General features: G+C 49.9%; 1 protein-coding gene across 2 annotated transcripts in view; it reads left to right on the top strand.

Moving 5' to 3' along the window:
• Nucleotides 1-8,920: 8,920 nt before the first annotated feature.
• TRIP4 (thyroid hormone receptor interactor 4) overlaps nucleotides 8,921-19,480 on the top strand; it is a 56,172-nt gene continuing 45,612 nt past the window's right edge. Inside the window, exons 1-4 of one of the 2 annotated variants that reach the window (XM_043494245.1) lie at nucleotides 8,934-9,254; nucleotides 15,049-15,130; nucleotides 15,958-16,124; nucleotides 16,364-16,500. In XM_043494245.1, coding sequence (XP_043350180.1) covers nucleotides 16,085-16,124; nucleotides 16,364-16,500 — 177 coding nt within the window. In that variant the 5' untranslated portion in view covers nucleotides 8,934-9,254; nucleotides 15,049-15,130; nucleotides 15,958-16,084. Of the gene's footprint in view, nucleotides 9,255-15,048; nucleotides 15,131-15,957; nucleotides 16,125-16,363; nucleotides 16,501-19,480 lie in introns of both variants that reach the window. The other variant, XM_038419166.2, reaches the window with a different exon arrangement.

Consider the following 19,480-nt stretch of genomic DNA (forward strand, 5'->3'; position numbering starts at 1 on the left):
CAGAACTTTTGGATGCACAATGCCACATTCCTGGATCTGTGTGCCAAGTTCGCTCCAGCCCTCCAGCGCAGGGACACCAGACCGAGAGTTGCACTGACAGTGAAGAAGCAAATGGTGCTCACGCTGTGGAAATTTGCAAAACTTGATTGCTACTGGTCAGTGGAAAATCATTTTGGACTTGAAAATCCACTGTGGGGCTACTGTCGTGTAAACGTGCAGGGCCATTAACTGCAGCGGAGCAACAGATGGCATGCATATCCCTATTTTGGCACTAGCCCACATTTCCCCAGAGTCTATCAAGAGAAAGGGCTACTTTTCATGGTTATGCAAGCATTGGTGGATAATCAAGGATTCTTCACTGACATCACTTTTGGCTGGTCAGGGAAGGCTTGTTTTCAAGGGGTTGTGAACTGGCTCAACTGCATGAGTAACAACCTCAGGGCAGACTGTTAAGAAGCAGGACACAAACCCCAAACTGGCTGTGGGTTCTATACTTAAATTTCACCAACTATCAAGTGTTAACTTCTCAAGCACTGTAACAGCTTTATCATGGAGTCACAGACAGTCTCCTTAGATACTCTGATCTATCTCGCCACCTAGGCAAGTTTGCCTTTATGACAAATGGTCCCTTATACCAAAAATATTCTGGTTATTCCCAGTCTATAATAGAGCTGGATTCACCTGGCGGCGCCTCCTGCTGGTTGTCCTTGGGAATTAGCTCATCAGCCTCTGGAGCACCCTCTGCTGTCCTGTGATCCGCCTTACCGCCGGCCCCAGTCCGTCCCAGGACCTGGTGCCTCCTCCCACTGAGGTGCTGCCCCCTGACAGTAAACCCCAACAATCCCTGAGGGTCTCCCCTCCCCAGGGAACCCCCACCCACTACCCCCACCTCGCCTCAGTCTTGGTAACTGCCAGTCATTGCTTAGCCCCCTCCATGGGGCAGACTGCAGTGTATCAACCACTCATCATAGGCGAGGGGGCTTGGACCTGCTGCCTCTGTCTACCCGTGGGCTGCCTCCTTGCAACCTCAGTACCTAATAGGCCCTAATCTAGGCCTCGCAGCCTGCGGGTTTCCAGGCCGGAGCTCCCCTGGCCTTTCCCCCTCAGCCCTGCCCCAATCTAGGTACTCCCTCAGGTCCCTGCAGCCAGGTCCTTCCCTCTCTGAACACAGAGAGAGACTTTGGCTAAGCTTCAGCCTAGCAGCCCCTTTATAGGCCAAGCTGTGACCTGATTGGGGCATTGCCTGGCTGTGGTCATTTCCCCAATCAGCCTCGCTTTTCTTGCCCTCAGCTCTGGCTCTCTCTCAGGCTGGCTTTTAAGCCCCACAGGGCAGGAGCGGGTAACCACCTCGCTACACAGTCCCAAAGGACTAGTCACTTATCCCAGGTCAACTGCACTTTAGATCTTATAACAAAGACAATGCTTGTAGCCAAGTCTATAATACACTATCTAAAGAGATATATATATATATATATATATATATATATTTTTTTTTTTAGCTAAGAAGAGAGTTATTTACATGGTCAAAGCAGGTAAACACCCCCCCCCCCCAAAATTACAATCTTAGGTTCCAGAAGGTGTGGTGATAGAAGCTGCTGTAACATGCAAGCTCTATACATCCTTTAGGGCTAACCTAGGCTAAGCAGTTGGGGATCCCTTGCTTATGCTTAGAAATCTTGCCCTCCTAAAGTCTATGCAACGTAGAGTTGCAGTTTTTTCAGACAAGTTTCCATTACAGACCTATATCGATATAACTATGTTGCTCAGGGGTGTGAAAAATCTACACCCCTGTGCGACATAGTTATATTGACCTAACACCCTGTGTAGACAGTGCTATGGCAACAGAAGAGCTTCTCCCGTTGGCTCAGCTACCACCTCTCAGGGAGGTGGATTAACTATGCTGACGGGAGAAGTTTTCCCATTGGTGTAGTAGCATCTTCACTAAAGTGCTACAGCAATGCAGCTCCACTGGTGCAGATGTGCCACTGTAGTGCTGTACGTCAAGATAAATCCTTCTTATTTTATTCTCTTCTCCCCAGAGTCCAAGCTGATGGCATGAGTTCACAGGCATGTCTCCTCTTCATGGGGGTGTGGAGGAGGAATGCAGTTAACAAAGTCTTTGTTCTTTGATGTTTCACAATGGGCCATTTAGTTTCAATAGACCTTCCTGGTGGGCAGGACCTAACAGATGTTCTCTAGGAAGCCAGGTTTCAGAGTAGCAGCCATGTTAGTCTGTATTCGCAAAAAGAAAAGGAGTACTTGTGGCACCTTAGAGACTAACAAATTTATTAGAGCATAAGCTTTCGTGAGCTACAGCTCACTTCATCGGATGCATTTGGTGGAAATTCACCAAATGCATCCGATGAAGTGAGCTGTAGCTCACGAAAGCTTATGCTCTAATAAATTTGTTAGTCTCTAAGGTGCCACAAGTACTCCTTTTCTTTCTAGGAAGCCAGCATTTTACATCAATGAATGCTCCTCTTCTGTTTGAGTCACACAATTACAGAGGATCACAATATCTTGTAGGGGATACAGATGATATAAATGTGCTTAATATGTGCAGGATCCTACAAGCATTTCATAAAGTCTAAAAAAAAAGGAGGACTTGTAGCACCTTAGAGACTAACAAATTTATTTGAGCATAAGCTTTCGTGGGCTACAGCTCACTTGTTAGTCTCTAAGGTGCCACAAGTCCTCCTTTTCTTTTTGTGGATATAGACTAACACGGCTGCTACTGATAAAGTCTAAACACATTCTTACAAACTTAACATCTATTTTTAACAATGTTGACACACAAGTGAGGTAAACTAATTCAGCTATGGCACCATCTATACTGGCAAGTTTCTGCACAGTAAAGCAGCTTTCTGAGCTGTAACTCCCGAGGTGCACATGCTGCCAAGCCATTTAAGTGTGCAAAAACTGTGCAGCTGTAGTGCTCTAAAAAAACCACCACAATGAGAGGCGTCGAGTTTTCTGCGCTGGGGCTACAGCGTTGCAGTGGCAGTATAGAGATCATGGCAATTACACTGCTGCGGATTGGCCTCCAGGAGGTGTACTACAATGCCTGTTCTCACCTCTCTGGTCATTGGTTTGAACTCTACTGCCCTGCCCTGCCCTCAGGTGACCAACCGTCAGCCCCACCCTGTACATTCCTTATAGGCACCAACTCCATGGGTGCTCCAGGGCTGGAGCACCCACAGGGAAACATTTTTGGATGTTCTGCACCCACCAGCAGCTCCCTGTCCCAGCTCACCTCCACCTCCTCCCCGAGCGCGCCTTCCCCACTTCTCCTCCCAGCACTTGTCGCCGCAAAACAGCTATTTTGGGGTGTAACAAGCTGTGGGAGGGAGGGGGGAGGAGTGGGAAGGTGGCTTGCTCAGGGGAGGAGGTGGAGAAGAGGTGGGGACGGGCTGAGAATTTGGGGAAGGAGTCCAATAGGGACAGGAAGGAGGCAGAGTTGGGGCGGGAACTTTGCGAAAGGGGTTGGAATGGGGGCAGAGCAGGGGTAGAGGCAGGGAGGGGTCGGGGGAGCGTGAGCACCCACTGATGCGAGGACTTTGTGAAAGGGGTTGGAATGGGGCTAGGGCAGGGGCAGAGGCAGGAAGGGGCTGGGGAGCTTGACACCCACTGATGTGAGGAGAAGTTGGCGCCTATGCATTCCTTTGCAAATTTGAAAGTCCCCTTCCTGTTTCCTCGGTGATGTGTGCAGTGGTTTCAGCGCATATTTCCAGGTTGCCATGCCTGCTCCACGCACCAGGCGACCCCCGCTTGGAGCAATGCAGAGCTGCTGGACCTCATCAGCATTTGGGGAGAGGAGGCTGTGCACAGAATTAGAAAGCAGACACAAGGAACTAAGGAGGACTTTCTGTGTTACGTTATGATGCACTCTGCCGCTGAGAAACAGGAATTGAAGGAGTGGTGGGACAGCGAGAAGAGGGACAGAAAGGAGAATGTGGCACACCAGAAAGAAGCCACGGAGTGGCTATGGAGCACCAAATTGACATGCTCCAGGCGATACTAGCTCTTCAAACCAAACAGCTCCATGCCCGCCTTCCCCTGCAGTCGCTGACACAAAACTCTTTCCCATGTGCGCCCCTCCCCCCACATCACCAAAATGCTGTTATAAACCTCCTGGCTCCACTCTCTACCTGCAGCATTCCACTCCTCCCTCCTCACAGTCTAACAGTGTGGACTCCCACTGCACTCAACACCCATCCCTCTGAAGTTTGGCCCTGCTGAAGTACAGCACCCGCTGCATCGTACTCCATAGGAGAAGGCTGGATACGATCCCTGGATATACACAAATCTGTAGCATCCTGGGACCCCTCCTCCTCTGAGACCTTCCCTTCCCCCATTCCCCTCCCTGCTGATGCATTTTTGTTGTTTGTCTCTCTCCTCTAGTTTTTGTCTTTTAATAAAATAATTCTGTTGGTTTGAAAGCAATCTTTATTCTGTTAAGTGAAAGCAAAAAGAGCACTGCAAAGCAACATGCAATTATGTTAAACCCCCTTATTGCATCATGTGCACCAGTCACCTCCTAGCATTACAAGCACTGCAATCCCAAGTGTAGCAGCAAATATTAGTGGCTTTCAGCTTCAGATTGCTGCCTCAGGGCATCCCTGATCCTTATGGTCTTGCCCTGCGCCTCTCTAATAGCTGTGGTCTCTGGCTGTTCAAACTGAGCCTCCAGGTGCTGAGCATTTGCGGTCCAGCCCTGAGTGAAGCTTTCACCCTTCCCTTCACACATATTATGGAGCGTACAGCAGGCGGCTATAGGCATAGGAATATTGTCATCAGCCAGGTCCAGCTTCCCATATAGGCATCACCAGCAGGCTTTTAAATGGCCAAATCCACACTCAACAGTCGTTCTGCACTTGCTCAGCCTGTTGTTGAACAGCTCCTTGCTGCTGTCAAGTTGCCCCGTGTATGGCTTCAGAAGCCACGGCATTAAAGGGTAAGTGGGGTCTCCCAGGATCACAATGGGCATTTCGACTTCCCCTTCGGTGATCTTCTGGTCCGGGAAGAAAGTCCCTGCTTGCAGCTTCTTGAACAGGCCAGTGTTCCGAAAGATGCATGCGCCATGCACCTTTCTGGACCAGCCTGCGTTAATGTCCGTGAAACGCCCATGGTGATCCACAAGCGCCTGGAGAACCATTGAGAAATATCCCTTGCAATTAATGTACTCGGTGGCTAGGTGGTCTGATGCCAGAATTGGAATGTGTATGCCATCTATTGCCCCTTTGTAGTTAGGGAAGCCTATGTCATGCACGTTGCCCAGAGTCAAGGTCTTTCGGAGCAGGATGTGATTAATGGCCCTGCATGCTTCCCTCAACACAAGTCCAACGGTCGACTTTCCCACTCTGAACTGGTTAGCAACCGATCTATAGCAGTCTGGAGTAGCCAGCTTCCACTGTGCAATCGCCATGCGCTCCTCCAGTGACAGGGCAGCTCTCATTCTCATGTCCTTGTGCTGCAGGGCTGGGGCAAGCTCATCACACAGTCCATGAATGTGGCTTTCCTCATGCGAAAGTTCTGCATCCACTACTCATCATCCTCGGCGTGCATGACAATGTGATCCCACCATTCAGTGCTTGTTTCCTGAGCCCAAAAGCGGTGTTCCACTGTGGTCAGCACCTCTGTGAATGCTACAAGCAATCTCATGTCATAGCTACTTCATGTGATGAGATCAATGTCGCGAGGTGCACATGCTGCCAAGCCATTTAAGTGCGCAAAAACTGTGCAGTTGTATTGCTCTAAAAAAACCACCCCAATGAGAGTCGTTGAGTTTTCTGCGCTCAGCTCACTTCATCCTCTTGCTTTTGTAGTTTAATAACTCCACTGCCACTTGTGTCCTGTTGGTCAGAGAGAGCAGCATATTGGTCAGCAGTTCAGGATTCATTCCTGCAGCCTGAAAGAGGCAGGGCACGCAGTACACAAATGGTTGAAAGATGGTGTCAAATGCGGACGGAAGAACAGGGATTGCTTGGATGTGAAACAATGCATCACAAGGCATTGGGACTGGACCCAGGATGCCCTGTGACCCCCTCCACCTTCCCACAAGTCTTAACTGCAAAAGAGAAAGAGGTGCTGTTAGGGTTCCCTCCCCACTCTGAACTCTGGGGTACAGATGTGGGGACCCGCATGAAAGACCCCCTAAATTATTTATCCCAGCTGAGGTTAAAACTTCCCCAAGGCACAAATCTGTATTTGTCCTTGGATGGACAGTATGCTGCCACCACTAAGTGATTTAGACAAAGGTTCAGGGAAAGGACCACTTGGAGTTCCTATTCCCCCAAAATATCCCACCAAGCCCTTACACCTCCTTTCTGGGGAGGCTTGAGAATAATATCCTAACCAATTGGTTACAAAGTGAGCACAGACCCAAACCCCTGGGTCTTTAGGACACTGAAAATCAATCAGGTTCTTAAAAGAAGAATTTTATTTAAAGAAAAGGTAAAAGAATCACCTTTGTAAAATCAGGATGGAAGGTTACTTTAGAGGGTAACAAAAGATTCAAAAACACAGAGAAACTCCCTCTAGGCTTAGTTTCAAAGTTACAAAAAACAGGAATAAACCTCCCTTTAGCAAAGGGAAAATTAACAAGCTAAAACAAAAGATAACCTAACCCACCTTGCCTGGCTTTACTTACTATTTTTGTAATATGATAGACTTGTTCAGGATTGTTTGGAGGAGATGGATTTCTGCCTAGCCCCCTCAGTCTCAAGATAGAACCCACTAAACAAAGAGCACAAACTAAGCCACCCCCACCCCAGATTTGAAAGTATCTTCTTTCCCCATTGGTCCTTTTGGTCAGGTGCCAACCTGGTTATTTGAGTTTTTAACCCCTTACAGGTAAGGAGGAATTCTAGGCTACCCTTAGCTGTATGGTTATGACAGGTACTCTGTGCAATAGCTGCCCAGAGTGCACCGCTCCAAATAGGGCTGCAAGTGCCACAAGTGTGAATACGCTATTGCACAGGCTGCTGTCAATGCGAACACACAACAGTGGTTTTCCTTCTGCACTCTCTGAGCGGCACTTTAACTGCCGGTGCTGTAACTTTGCCAGCATAGTAACGTCCTGTATATTTGTCAGTGTTTGGCTGAGGCCTAGGGGCTTTGATCTGAATTAGCACCTGGTCTGCCAGCATCGCACTTGTATCTTTCAGAACACTATATTATTTAGAAAGCTGCAAGCAGGGACTTTCTTTCCTGACAGATGGCTTACCATTGGTGATGTAGAAATGCCAATAGTGATCATCGGGTACTCAGCTTACCCCTACCTCCCCTGACTCACAAAGCCATAAACCAGCCCTCTCAAGAGCATCCAGGAAAGATTCAACTACCAGCTCAGCAGGTGCAGAATGACAGTTGAATGTACTCTTTGGTAGACTGAAGGGATGATGGCATTGTTTACTCACAAGATTGGATCTCTGTGGGAAAAATTTTCCCATGGTTATAGCCTTCAGCTGTGTTCTGCATACTGTCTGTGAGGCAAAGGGGAGAAAATTGCTGCCTGGGTGAAGGGGCTGTCTGTTGAGTTTGAACAGCCAGACACAAGGGGTGTTTGAAGACCTCAATGCGGAGCTATACGTCTGAGGGAAGGAAGCCTTGAAAGAGCATGTTAACAGTGAGCCACAGTAATGCATTATGGTGTACCGTGCTCAATCTGATCCTGCAGTTTTGGTGCCTGTTAGGAATTGTGTGGTTGTTGGTGTATAACTATGAATATAACACTGTCAGTGTACCTATTAATTTTGTGGTGCTTGGTGTACATTTATGATTGTTACTGTTAGTCACTGAGCCTATGAGTTCTGTCACACAGAGGGGGAAACTAGCCTTCACTTCCTACCCTTCTTAGGCTCTCAAGAATCCTCTCTTCTTTGGTGGGCATATTTCTAGGAACTCAGTACTAATACTACTAATGAAAGACTTATCTAGTTGCTGTAACCCATCTGCACTCAGTAGAATGCTGCCACTTGTCTCACTCACCTCCCTCTTGGCCAGAAACAAAACAAACAAAATCTACTCTCTCCCTTTGCCATTTCCTGCACATTTAACCTGTACTCAACTGACAGCTCCAGTCCAAGTCCTTATCTGCATGCCAGCCACCTAGGCTATATTTTCATTGCAGAAAAAAGTGTTTTTACTAACTTGAGATAGGGTCTCAGTGTAAAATCCTAGCAGAGACAAGGGCTGTAGTTTGTACCTCAATGCATTTAGTCAAAATAAACCCCAGGTCAGGGGTACAGTGTTGAACTAGATTAGCTGCCTGGTTGGAAAAACCTGTGCCGTGTCTCCACCAGGATTTTACAGCAATATGTTCCCTCGAGTTAGTCACCTCAGTATACAGAGTAGCAGCCGTGTTAGTCTGTATTCGCAAAAAGAAAAGGAGGACTTGTGGCACCTTAGAGACGAACACATTTATTAGAGCGTAAGCGTCCGTGAGCTACAGCTCACTTCATCGGATGCATTGGGTGGAAAATACTGAGTGCATCCGATGAAGTGAGCTGTAGCTCACGAAAGCTTGTGCTCTCATAAATGTGTTCGCTCTAAGGTGCCACAAGTCCTCCTTTCCTTTTTTCACCTCAGTATAAAATGTCACTTTTGCAGTGAAGCTAAAGCCCAATGTGGACTCCACAGGCGGCTATTTTGCTAAGCTGTCCTGCTTTTCCTACCACCCTCCCCGGTCACCACCTCCCCCGCCCTTAGCCAGTACTGGCCCCCAGCTGGCAACCCCCAGACAATCCAGTCCACCGCCCTCCGCCCCGCCCCGCCATGGCAGACCCACCCTCCTCCCCCGCGAGCGCAGGGCCCCACCTGGCCCCGCCCCCTCCCAGTGCAGGCCCCGCCCCGCCTGTCCCCCGGACCCCCCACGGGGCTGAGCTGCCCGCGCGCCCGCGCCTCGCTCCAGGCCTCTGTGTGAAGGACCCGGCCCAGGCCGTGCTGGTGCCAGTGCTCCCGACCCGGCCCGGCCCGGCGGGCACCACCCTCCGGCCGCTTCCGCCCCCGGGCCGCCTCAGGCCCTGCCCCTCCGCGGCTGCCGCGGCCTGGCTCAGGCTGGGCGCAGGGAGGCGGCGGAACCCCGCGCCGTGGCCCGTGTTGCCCTGCGGGCCGGAAGTGCTGCACCGGGCCGGCGCTGGGGCCCAGATCTCCCTTCCCCGGGCCGAGATGGCCGCTGCCGGGGCGCTCCTGGCCTGGTGCATCCAGCAGCTGCGCGGCGACTTCGGGCTGGACGTCAGCGAGGAGATCGTGGGGTGCGCGGCGCGGGGCAGCGGGGTGGGGGAAGGGAGGGTATGGGAGTCGGTGGGGGAAGGGAGAGGGGAGGGGAGGGGAGGGGAGTCGGTGGGGGGAGGGAGAGGGGAGGGTATGAGAGTCGGTGGGGGAAGGGAGAGGGAAGGGTATGAGAGTCGGTGGGGGAAAGGAAAAGGGGAGGGGAGGGGAGGGTATGGGAGTCGGTGGGAGAAGGGGGAGGGGAGGGTATGGGAGTCGGTGGGGGGAGGGAGAGGGGAGGGGAGGGGAGGGTATGGGAGTCGGTGGGGGGAGGGAGAGGGGAGGGGAGGGGAGTCGGTGGGGGGAGGGAGAGGGGAGGGGAGTCGGTGGGGGAAGGGCAGGGGAGGGGAGGGGAGTCGGTGGGGGGAGGGAGAGGGGAGGGGAGTCGGTGGGGGGAGGGAGAGGGGGGGGAGGGGAGTCGGTGGGGGGAGGGCAGGGGGGGAGGGTATGGGAGTCGGTGGGGGGAGGGCAGGGGAGGGGAGGGGAGTCGGTGGGGGAAGGGAGAGGGGAGGGTATGGGAGTCGGTGGGGGGAGGGCAGGGGAGGGGAGGGGAGTCGGTGGGGGAAGGGAGAGGGGAGGGTATGGGAGTCGGTGGGGGGAGGGGAGGGGAGGGGAGTCGGTGGGGGGAGGGGAGGGGAGGGGAGTCGGTGGGGGGAGGGAGAGGGGAGGGGAGGGGAGTCGGTGGGGGGAGGGAGAGGGGAGGGGAGGGGAGTCGGTGGGGGGAGGGAGAGGGGAGGGGAGGGGAGTCGGTGGGGGGAGGGAGAGGGGAGGGTATGGGAGTCGGTGGGGGGAGGGCAGGGGAGGGGAGGGTATGGGAGTCGGTGGGGGAAGGGAGAGGGGAGGGGAGGGGAGGGTATGGGAGTCGGTGGGCGAAGGGGGAGGGGAGGGGAGGGTATGGGAGTCGGTGGGGGAAGGGGGAGGGGAGGGGAGGGTATGGGAGTCGGTGGGGGAAGGGAGAGGGGAGGGGAGGGTATGAGAGTCGGTGGGGGAAGGGAGAGGGGAGGGGAGGGTATGAGAGTCGGTGGGGGAAGGGAGAGGGGAGGGGAGGGTATGAGAGTCGGTGGGGGAAGGGAGAGGGGAGGGGAGGGTATGAGAGTCGGTGGGGGAAGGGAGAGGGGAGGGGAGGGGAGGGTATGAGAGTCGGTGGGGGAAGGGAGAGGGGAGGGGAGGGGAGGGTATGAGAGTCGGTGGGGGAAGGGAGAGGGGAGGGGAGGGGAGGGTATGAGAGTCGGTGGGGGAAGGGAGAGGGGAGGGGAGGGGAGGGTATGAGAGTCGGTGGGGGAAGGGAGAGGGTCAGGTAGATGGCGGGAGGGGAGGGGGGATGAGAGTCGGCAGGGAAGGGAGAGGGTCGGGTAGATGTGGGGAGGGGGTTAGAGAGAAGGACCGATTCAAATTGGATTGGTCAGGTTACAGCTCTATAGATCCTGCTGTAGGGCTCAATTGACCCCACTTGGCCCCCCACCCAGTTTGGATTGGGGTGGCCTGGATGGTCCCTGATGGGTCTTCTGTCTCTGACTCTCTGGTCTCTGGGAGCTCCAGGAGCCAGGAACTACTCTACTATAATCATCTGTTTTGCACTGTTCATGGGTCTAAAGCTCCCTACAACACCTGGATGTTGAAAAGAGGGAGCTTTTCTTGCAAAAAGGAGTCTTTGCTCTTTTCCATTTTTTCTTTTATTGGCTCAGGTTTCTGGTTAATCAGTATAGTTGTTGGTGTGCCTAGTGAATAAAAGTATTGTGCATCTCACTGATTGGCACACATGGTGGGGGTTAATGCATGTTACAGCTGAGTGGCCTGTGTTTAACACTGACATTTTTATTACAGTTTTGCCTATCCCTCCGCTAAACCAAAGGTAGATACAATTCCCATGGAGAAGAGGAGAGGGGATTGTTCCACTCAGGCCTCTGTCCTCAAAAGACTTACGCTGATGCTTAACATTATACACCTGGGTGGTCCCACTAATGTCAATGGCACTATTCGCATACAGCAAATTAAGCATGTGTGTAAGCCTTTCCAGGACCGTCCTGTCTAAATATCTGCTGCTAACAGTCATGGAACAAAGATGAGGGTTTTTTTAAATGTAACCGCACTTGCTGCGTATTTTTTTTCCTATCTCACTTGTTTCTATACAGACACAGAGTGTGTTTTCACAGCAATTAGTTCAAGTTATAACTCAGATATTACCACTAGCTCAAATCCTGTTCATGCACAAAAATCTCTAGCTTGAGTTAAGTGCCACTCTAGGGTACATCTACATTGCAAAACAACCCCCGCAACAGTGAGTCTCAGAGCCCAGCTCAACAGACTCAGGTTTGCGCGATAGCACTAAAAATGGGGCTCTGAAACCCAGCAATAGGAGTGGGTCTCAGATCCCAGGCCCTAGCCCATGTGGGAATGTTGACACTGCTATTTTTAGCCCTGGAGCACAAGCCCAGCCAGCCAAAGTCAGTTGAGACTGCTCCCCCCCTTTTATTTTCAGTATTGACAGCCCCTTACGCTCCAGCTAGGTAGCCTTTGTTGGAAAGTTTGAGCTAGTAATGCAGTGGGGATGCTGTTGCTCAAGTTAGACCTGACAGCAGCTAATCAATTCATTCTGTCATTTGAGTGTTTTTGTAACGGTGACAGACCCTGGTCTTTGGTGGGCAGGATTGAATCTGAGACCTCTTAAGCTTAGTATATGAGCCAATGTGGTACACACCGGTTTTCAATCTTTCCAGACTACTGTACCCCTCTCAGGGTACAGTATGTCTTGCATACCCCGAAGTTTCACCTCACTTAAAAACTACTTGCTTACAAAATCAGACATAAAAATACAAAAGTGTCATGGCATACTGTTGCTGAAAAATTGCTTACATTCTCAATTTACCATATAATTATAAATAAATCATGACCCCAGGTTGAGAAACACTGATATAGAGCAGGGGTGGCCAACCTGTGGCTCCCTAGGTTGAGAAACACTGGTATAGTATAGAGCAGGGATGGCCAACCTGTGGCTCCGGAGCCACATGCGGCTCTTCAGCAGTTAATATGCGGCTCCTTGTATAGGCACTGACTCCAGGGCTGGAGCTACAGGTGCCAACTTTCCAATGGGCCGGGGGTGCTCACTGCTCAACCCCTAGCTCTGCCACAGGCCCTGCCCCCATTCCACCCCTTTCCACCCTCTCCCCTGAGCCTGCCATGCCCTCGCTCCTCCCCCAAGGAGTCTCCTGCACGCCACAAAACAGCTGATCAGGAGGTGTGGGGAGCATAGGCGCCGATTTCCCCTCTTTTCTGTGGGTGCTCAACCCCCCTCTGTTCCCTGCCCCGCGCCCACTCCATCCCTTCCTTGAGTCCCCGCCCCTGCCCTATCCCCATTCCAACCCCTTCCCCAAAGTCTCCGCTCCCTCCCTGCCCCATTCCAATTCCTTCCCCAAATCCCAGCCCTGCCTCTTCCCTGCCTCCTCCCCTGAGCATACCACGTTCCCGCTCCTCTCACTCCCTCCCAGAACGTGCTAATGTTAGGGGGCTTATTCCTTCACTCACTTACTTCCCTGGTCCTTCTCGCATAAACAGAGAGCAACAATACCCGAAGTCCAAAGGTGCAAACGATTTAAAGTTTTTGGGGTGAACTTCCAGCAAGCATGATTCCAGTTTCCTTCCTTAGTGTCCCCCTTCCCAGCTCTGACACCACATGTTCTCATTCCTGCCCTTAGCCAAACATGATTCCAATTTCCCCACCCCCATTCTCTGTTCCCATTTCCCCCTTTAGCAAAACATGATTCCAGTTCCCCCTCCTTCCCTGTTCCCATTTCCCCCACCCACTTCCTGATTGACTGCAGACTATATAGTAAAACTTGAGTTCTGCTTAGCTATACCTTAACCAATCATTTTACTGAAATTTAACTAATCAATCCTAACATAGGTTTCAGAGTAGCAGCCGTGTTAGTCTGTATTCGCAAAAAGAAAAGGAGTACTTGTGGCACCTTAGAGACTAACAAATTTATTAGAGCATAAGCTTTCGTGAGCTACAGCCGATGAAGTGAGCTGTAGCTCACGAAAGCTTATGCTCTAATAAATTTGTTAGTCTCTAAGGTGCCACAAGTACTCCTTTTCTTTTTGCGAATCCTAACATATTGTACCATGATTATTTAACCAATTATATCCCACCACCTTAATTAGTTTACACCCAGCAAAATTAATTATACAGCAGACAGAAACAATCACAGAACCAGACAGAGATTATACAGACAAACACTGGGGACTACAGTGGTAGAACAAACACAGATATGAGGATTTCACATCCCAGCTATTGATAAGTGAGTTCTTGCCAGACAGGATGCTATCAAACTAAGTTTCCTTTTACATCTTCTAGGCACTTCCCTTTCTGTGGAGGCGATAGGCATTATCAGGACAGGATTGTATTCCTAACAGCCCAATAGCACCTTATTTCAATGTGACTAGTTTGGAATGTGAGGATGTAACCGGTCGCTTCCCAGTTTATGGCTGCCTCTGTTGCTTAGCCAAAGGTCTTAGCATAAGAACAGGGCCTCAGAGTGTCTCAGTATGAGAAGGCTCTTACACCAGCAGACAGTGATTTTGATTCTTTCTTTTATACCTCTATAACTAGCTAAGTGATAAGAATACACCTAAATTCTTAGAGTATAGGCCTTTACAGACAGGCCTGAATATCTATATCCTAACAGCTAATGCTGCCAAACAGCTGTTTGGCGGCGGCCGGGCAGGAAGCACTGGGAGGTAGGCAGAGGAGTGGGGATGTGGCGTGCTCAGAGGAGGGGGAGATGGGACGGGGGGTGAGGGGAGCTTGGCTGCTGGTGGGTGCAGAGCACCCACTAATTTTTCCCTGTGGGTGCTCCAGCCCCGGAGCACCCACGGAGTCGGCGCCTATGGTGGGGAGGGAGGGGGAGGTGCTGATCGACCGGGCTGCTGACGTATTACTGTGATTCTTTGACAATGTACATTGGTAAATTCCGGCTCCTTCTCAGGCTCAGGTTGGCCACCTCTGGTCTAGTGCTGCCAAAGGGGGACAGAGCACCACATCAAGCAGGCATTCAATTGTTGTCCCTCGATAGGTACTCGAGTGCAGTAAATTTGAGTATGCTAACTCGAGCTAATTGTGTTATGAAGACCCATCTGTAGTCTCTCTCCCTATAGTATCAATATTCCAGTTATTCTCTCCCATCACACCTGCAGTCTTTCTCATATAGACATTATGAAGTGGATTTGTATCTCTTTCCAAAGGAGAGACAATTTTAATCATGCTGGTATTTCCTCACCTGAAGTCTTTGTCCAGATTCAGAGGTAACTTTGTAACCTACTAGGGTAAGCCTCTAAATGCGACACTGGGTGTGTCAGGACAGGGAATGGCTTAGTTATATCTGATTCCTAGCAGAGCTCATTTAACCCTTCAGCCTTCCAAGTGCAGCTCCTGTGCAGTTTACTGTTTGTGCATCTTTGGATGAGCCCTGTAAGGCTACGTGCAAAGGAAAAATTGGGTTTGTGCCCGTCTTGCTGCTTTCTTATGGGTAAAGATAATGTGAAAGGTTGGTGGGTTTTTTTATTTTGTTTTTTTGTCTCCTCCCGCTCCAGCTGCTTTCTTTTACATTCAAAATTATTGTTTTTCCTGGAAGACACTATGAGTGATTAGAGAATTAATGGGCTTATGACACTGCAGATACCAAACAAGTGCAACTTGATTTGCAAAGGACAGATAATTCACATTGTTTAAAATTTTGTTTATTGTTCAACACCTGTGTAACTCAACTACTGTGGTACAAACAGTTGGAAGAAAATCAGGATTCCTGCACCTGAAGGACTGGGATGCTCTCAGTCTGCCTCTTTGGGACCCTCAGGAAATTCTCCAGTATGTGTAAAATGTTTCAGGCCTTTGTTATGCAGTATAAAGAAACAAACATGGGCACAACCTCCTCCTCTCCCTCCTCCCTCCCCCACCACTTTAGTCAGTCACTTTTAAAGTGAAGGTCCAGTCTGTTCTATGTGGGCATTCTAGTTTTGATGTGTTGTGTGTGTATAGGTTATGAAGCAGTTTAGGTTGGGGATGTGAGTTGTTAGCCCTGGGTTTTTTTATTCCTGGCTCTGACACAGATTTCCTGCATCATCTTTGGCATATCAGGTAACCTCTCTGTGAAATAGAGCAGGATTAACTCCATCTGCCATGTATGTGGGAAGGGGGTGTTTGTTTGTAAAGTGCTTTGATATTCTTCCATTTGAAGGTGAAAGAGAAGGACAAAAGATTTTGATGTTTGTAGACAAGTTGAAGGAGGAAATATTTATTTCAATAATATTTAAACCCATGAGATTGTCTTGGACTTCATTTGTGGTTCGATATTAGAGAGTATGGAGTGAGCAGGAATCCCAGTGTGGATTTAATTTCCTTTGGTAATAGGAAGAGTACAGTTGTCATTGTTGGTGGGGTGGCGGTGGGTTGGAAAGGTATCTGACCTTCCCCTTTTTTCACTGGTCTAGCAATAACAAGGGATTTCTCCAAGCGTATCTTCCTCAGATATCTGTCTTCCTCTTGGGACTTTTTTGTAATGTCTTCTCTCCCATGCTCGCTGGAGTAACTTGATTCAAAGAGTGTGGAGGGGAAGTTGAGGTTAACTTTGGTGTTGCCTGTCTCTTGGAAAATATATTCATGTTATCAGTTTTCTTCTTTTTGTCCCCTTCCAGGTACATCTTGTCAATTGAAAATGAGGAGGAGATCCGAGAGTATGTAATTGACCTCATCCAGGGAACAGATGGGAAGAAAAGTCGGTTTATAGAAGAGTTGGTAACCCGATGGAGAAAGTCCTCTCAGATGGATTCCGTCCCTTTGCCAATATATAGAAAAAGAGATGGTGGGTCAGAGTAGAGGGTGGGTGGTAGGATGAAAGTATCAAAAGTAACCAAAACTTGTCTTAATTACTTGATCAGTAGATGCTTGTAGGGCCATGAAGCATCTTCTGCAGCTGATTCTGGATCTCCCTTTCTGCCCATTTTGAAGGTTTAAAGCCAAATGATCACTCTCCCCAAGAGGTCATCAATATTCACTGCTGCTAGCTAACACACCTTCCTCTCTCTTTGCACAACCCTTTAGATGTTTCAGATGTGCATCGGGCAGGAGACCAAGGCAAGAGGGGGAGGCGCAAAGGAAGGAACAAGCAAGAAACATATCTGTATGCTGAGCCCAACCTGCCTGCAGAGGAAGTAAAAACACCCCTTGATCTGGCCAAGGTGAGTGTGCCTGGCAGCCAGGGCAGAGTGGCAACTGTGGAATGCGGAGCAAATGGGTCTCACAGAAGAGCAGGAGGAAACAGATGGCTTTGTGCAAGCCACAACTGACTTCCAGCAATAGGAGCTAACTGTGTGAACAGATGTAACTGTTCTGGGGACTCATTAGCACTGCTAGCATGCGACATTCTTTACTAAACAACTGCATGTAACATGGCATGGAGCAATACCACTTTGGACTAGGGTAGCAGATCTAACACGCCGGAGAAAGCAGACCGTCAGGGCTGATCACTTTAGCAGAAACCTCCAGCAAATTTTCGGGCTTTTCTATACTGGTACTTTACAGTGCTGCAACTTTCTCGCTCAGGGGTGTGAAAAAACCTCCCCCTGAGCACAGTAAGTTTGAGCGCTGTAAAGCACCACTGTAGACAGTGCACCAGCGCTGGTAGCTACACCCCTCGTGGCGGTAGTATTTTTAGAGTGCTGGGAGACCTCTCTCCCGCTGCTCTGCCGCAACCACACAAGCCATGTGAAAGCGCTGCCAGTGTAGACTAGCCCTTAGAGTAAATAGTCCCACTGGAATGAATGGGGCAGTTTACACATTTTAGGACTGTTGTTTCAGGCTCTCCGCAGACTCATGTTTACAGCACTCCATTGGCTTATACTCTGTTTATATTTTCAAGGTTCTCTGCACAACCATGGGGACAAGAGACATAATTTTTTTTAAAAATGAAAGCTTGGATTAATATATATAATAGACAGTGAAGATATCAATCCCCAGAAGCAACATAAATGAATATGCCTGGCAGTGTTAATGAATACAAAGCTAATATTGAAATGGAAAAAGTAGCATGTGTCTTAGATTTTGGCTCATGTCTAAGGGTTTGTCTACAGCGGCAGTTACAGTGCTGGGAGTTGCAGTGCTGCTCAGAGAGTGCTGAAGGGAAACCGCTGTTGGGTGTTCACACTGTAAGCTGCCTGCACAATAGCATGTTCACACTTGTGGCACTTGCAGCGGTATTCGGAGCGGTGCACTCTGGGCAGCTGTCCCACAGAGCATCTCTTCCTCTTCTGCTGCTAGGAATTGTAGGAAGACAGATGGGGTTGCGGGGTATCCTGGATCCAGTCCCATTGCCCTGTGATGCATTTCTTTGCATCCCAGCAATCCCTGTGCTTCTGTCCAGATTTGGTGTCATCTTTCAGCGGTTTGTGTACTGTGTGCTCTGCCTCTTGGGTCTGCAGGAATGGATTCTGAACTGTTGAACAGTATGCTGCTCGCTCTGACCAACACATCATGAATGGCAGTGGAGTTATTCCTTAAACTACAAAGGCAAGAGGAGTGCGACATTGATCACACCCCGTGAAATAGTTACAACAGGAGTTTGCTTGTGGCATTCACGGAGGTGCTGACCACAGTGCAACGCTGCTTTTGGGCTCGGGAAACAAGCACTGAATGGTGGGATCACATTGTCATGCAGGCCTGGGATGACGAGCAGTGGCTGCAGAACTTTCGCATGAGGAAAGCCACATTCGTGGGACTGTGTGATGAGCTCTCCCCAGCCCGTCAGTGCAAGGACACGAGAATGAGAGCTGCCCTGTGCTGGAGGAGCACTTGGTGATTGCACAGTGGAAGCTGGCTACTCCAGACTGCTATTGATCGATAGCTAACCAGATCAGAGTGGGAAAGTCGACTGTTGGACTCGTGTTGAGGAAAGTGTGCAGGGTCATTAATTGCATCCTGCTCTGAAAGACAATGATTTTGGGAAATGTGCGTGACATTGTGGATGGCTTTGCACAAATGGGCTTCCCTAACTGTGGAGGGGCGATAGATGGCACACACACAGTCCAATTCTGGCACCAGGCCACCTAGCCACCGAGTACATTAATTGCAAGGGGTATTTCTCAATGGTTCTTTGGGCGCTTTTGCATCACCATGGACGTTTCACGGACATTAATGCGGGCTGGTCCGAAAAGGTGCATGGCGCATGCATCTTTCAGAACACTGACCTGTTCGAAAAGCTGCAAGTAGGGACTTTCTTCCTGGACCAGAAGATCACCGTAGGGGAAGTCAAAATGCCCATAGTGATTCTGGGAGACCTCTCCTACCCCTTAGTGCCGTGGCTTATGAAGCCATACACGGGGCAACTTGACAGCAGCAAGGAGCGGTTCAACAACAGGCTTAGCAAGTGCAGAATGACTGTTGAGTGTGCTTTTGGCTGCCTACATGGGAAGCTGGACCTGGCCGATGACAATATTCCTATGCTTATAGCTACATGCTGTACGCTCCATAATATTTGTGAAGGGAATGGTGAAAGCTTCACTCGGGGCTGGACCGCAGAGGCTTAGCACCTGGAGGCTGAGTTTGAACAGCCACAGAACAGGACTATTTGAGGGGCGCAGTGTGGGGCCATAAGGATCAGGGATGCCTTGAGGCAGCAATTTGAAGCAGAAAGCCACTAATATTTGTTGCTATGCTCAGGAGTGCAGTGCTTGTAATGCTGGGAGGTCATTGTGATTGATGCAGATGATGCACTATGGAGGCTTAAGAAAATTACCTGTTGCCTTGCACAGATCTGTTTGCTTTCACTTAACAGAATAAAGATTGCTTTCAAACCAACATAATTCTTTTATTAAAAAACAACAACCAGAGGAGAGAGTCAAACAAAATAACCCATCAGCACTGAGGGAGATGCGGGAAGGGAAGGTCCTAGGAGAAGGTGGATCCCAGGATGGCTAAAGATTTGTGTATGTCCAGGGATCATATCCCACCTTCTCCTTTGTAGTACAATGCAGCAGGTACTGTACTTGAGCAGGGCCAAACTGCAGAGGGATGGGTGTTGAGTGCAGTGGGTGGTGGGAGTCCACAGTGGTGGACTGTGATGGGGCAGGAGTGGAATGCCATGGGTAAAGACTGGAGCCAGGAGGTTGATAAGAGTCTGTTGGTGGTGTCTGGGGGGGGTGCCTGGGAAAGAGTTGTGTGACA

Source organism: Dermochelys coriacea, chromosome 10 (assembly GCF_009764565.3).
Source record: "Dermochelys coriacea isolate rDerCor1 chromosome 10, rDerCor1.pri.v4, whole genome shotgun sequence".
Classification (NCBI taxonomy): domain Eukaryota; kingdom Metazoa; phylum Chordata; order Testudines; family Dermochelyidae; genus Dermochelys; species Dermochelys coriacea.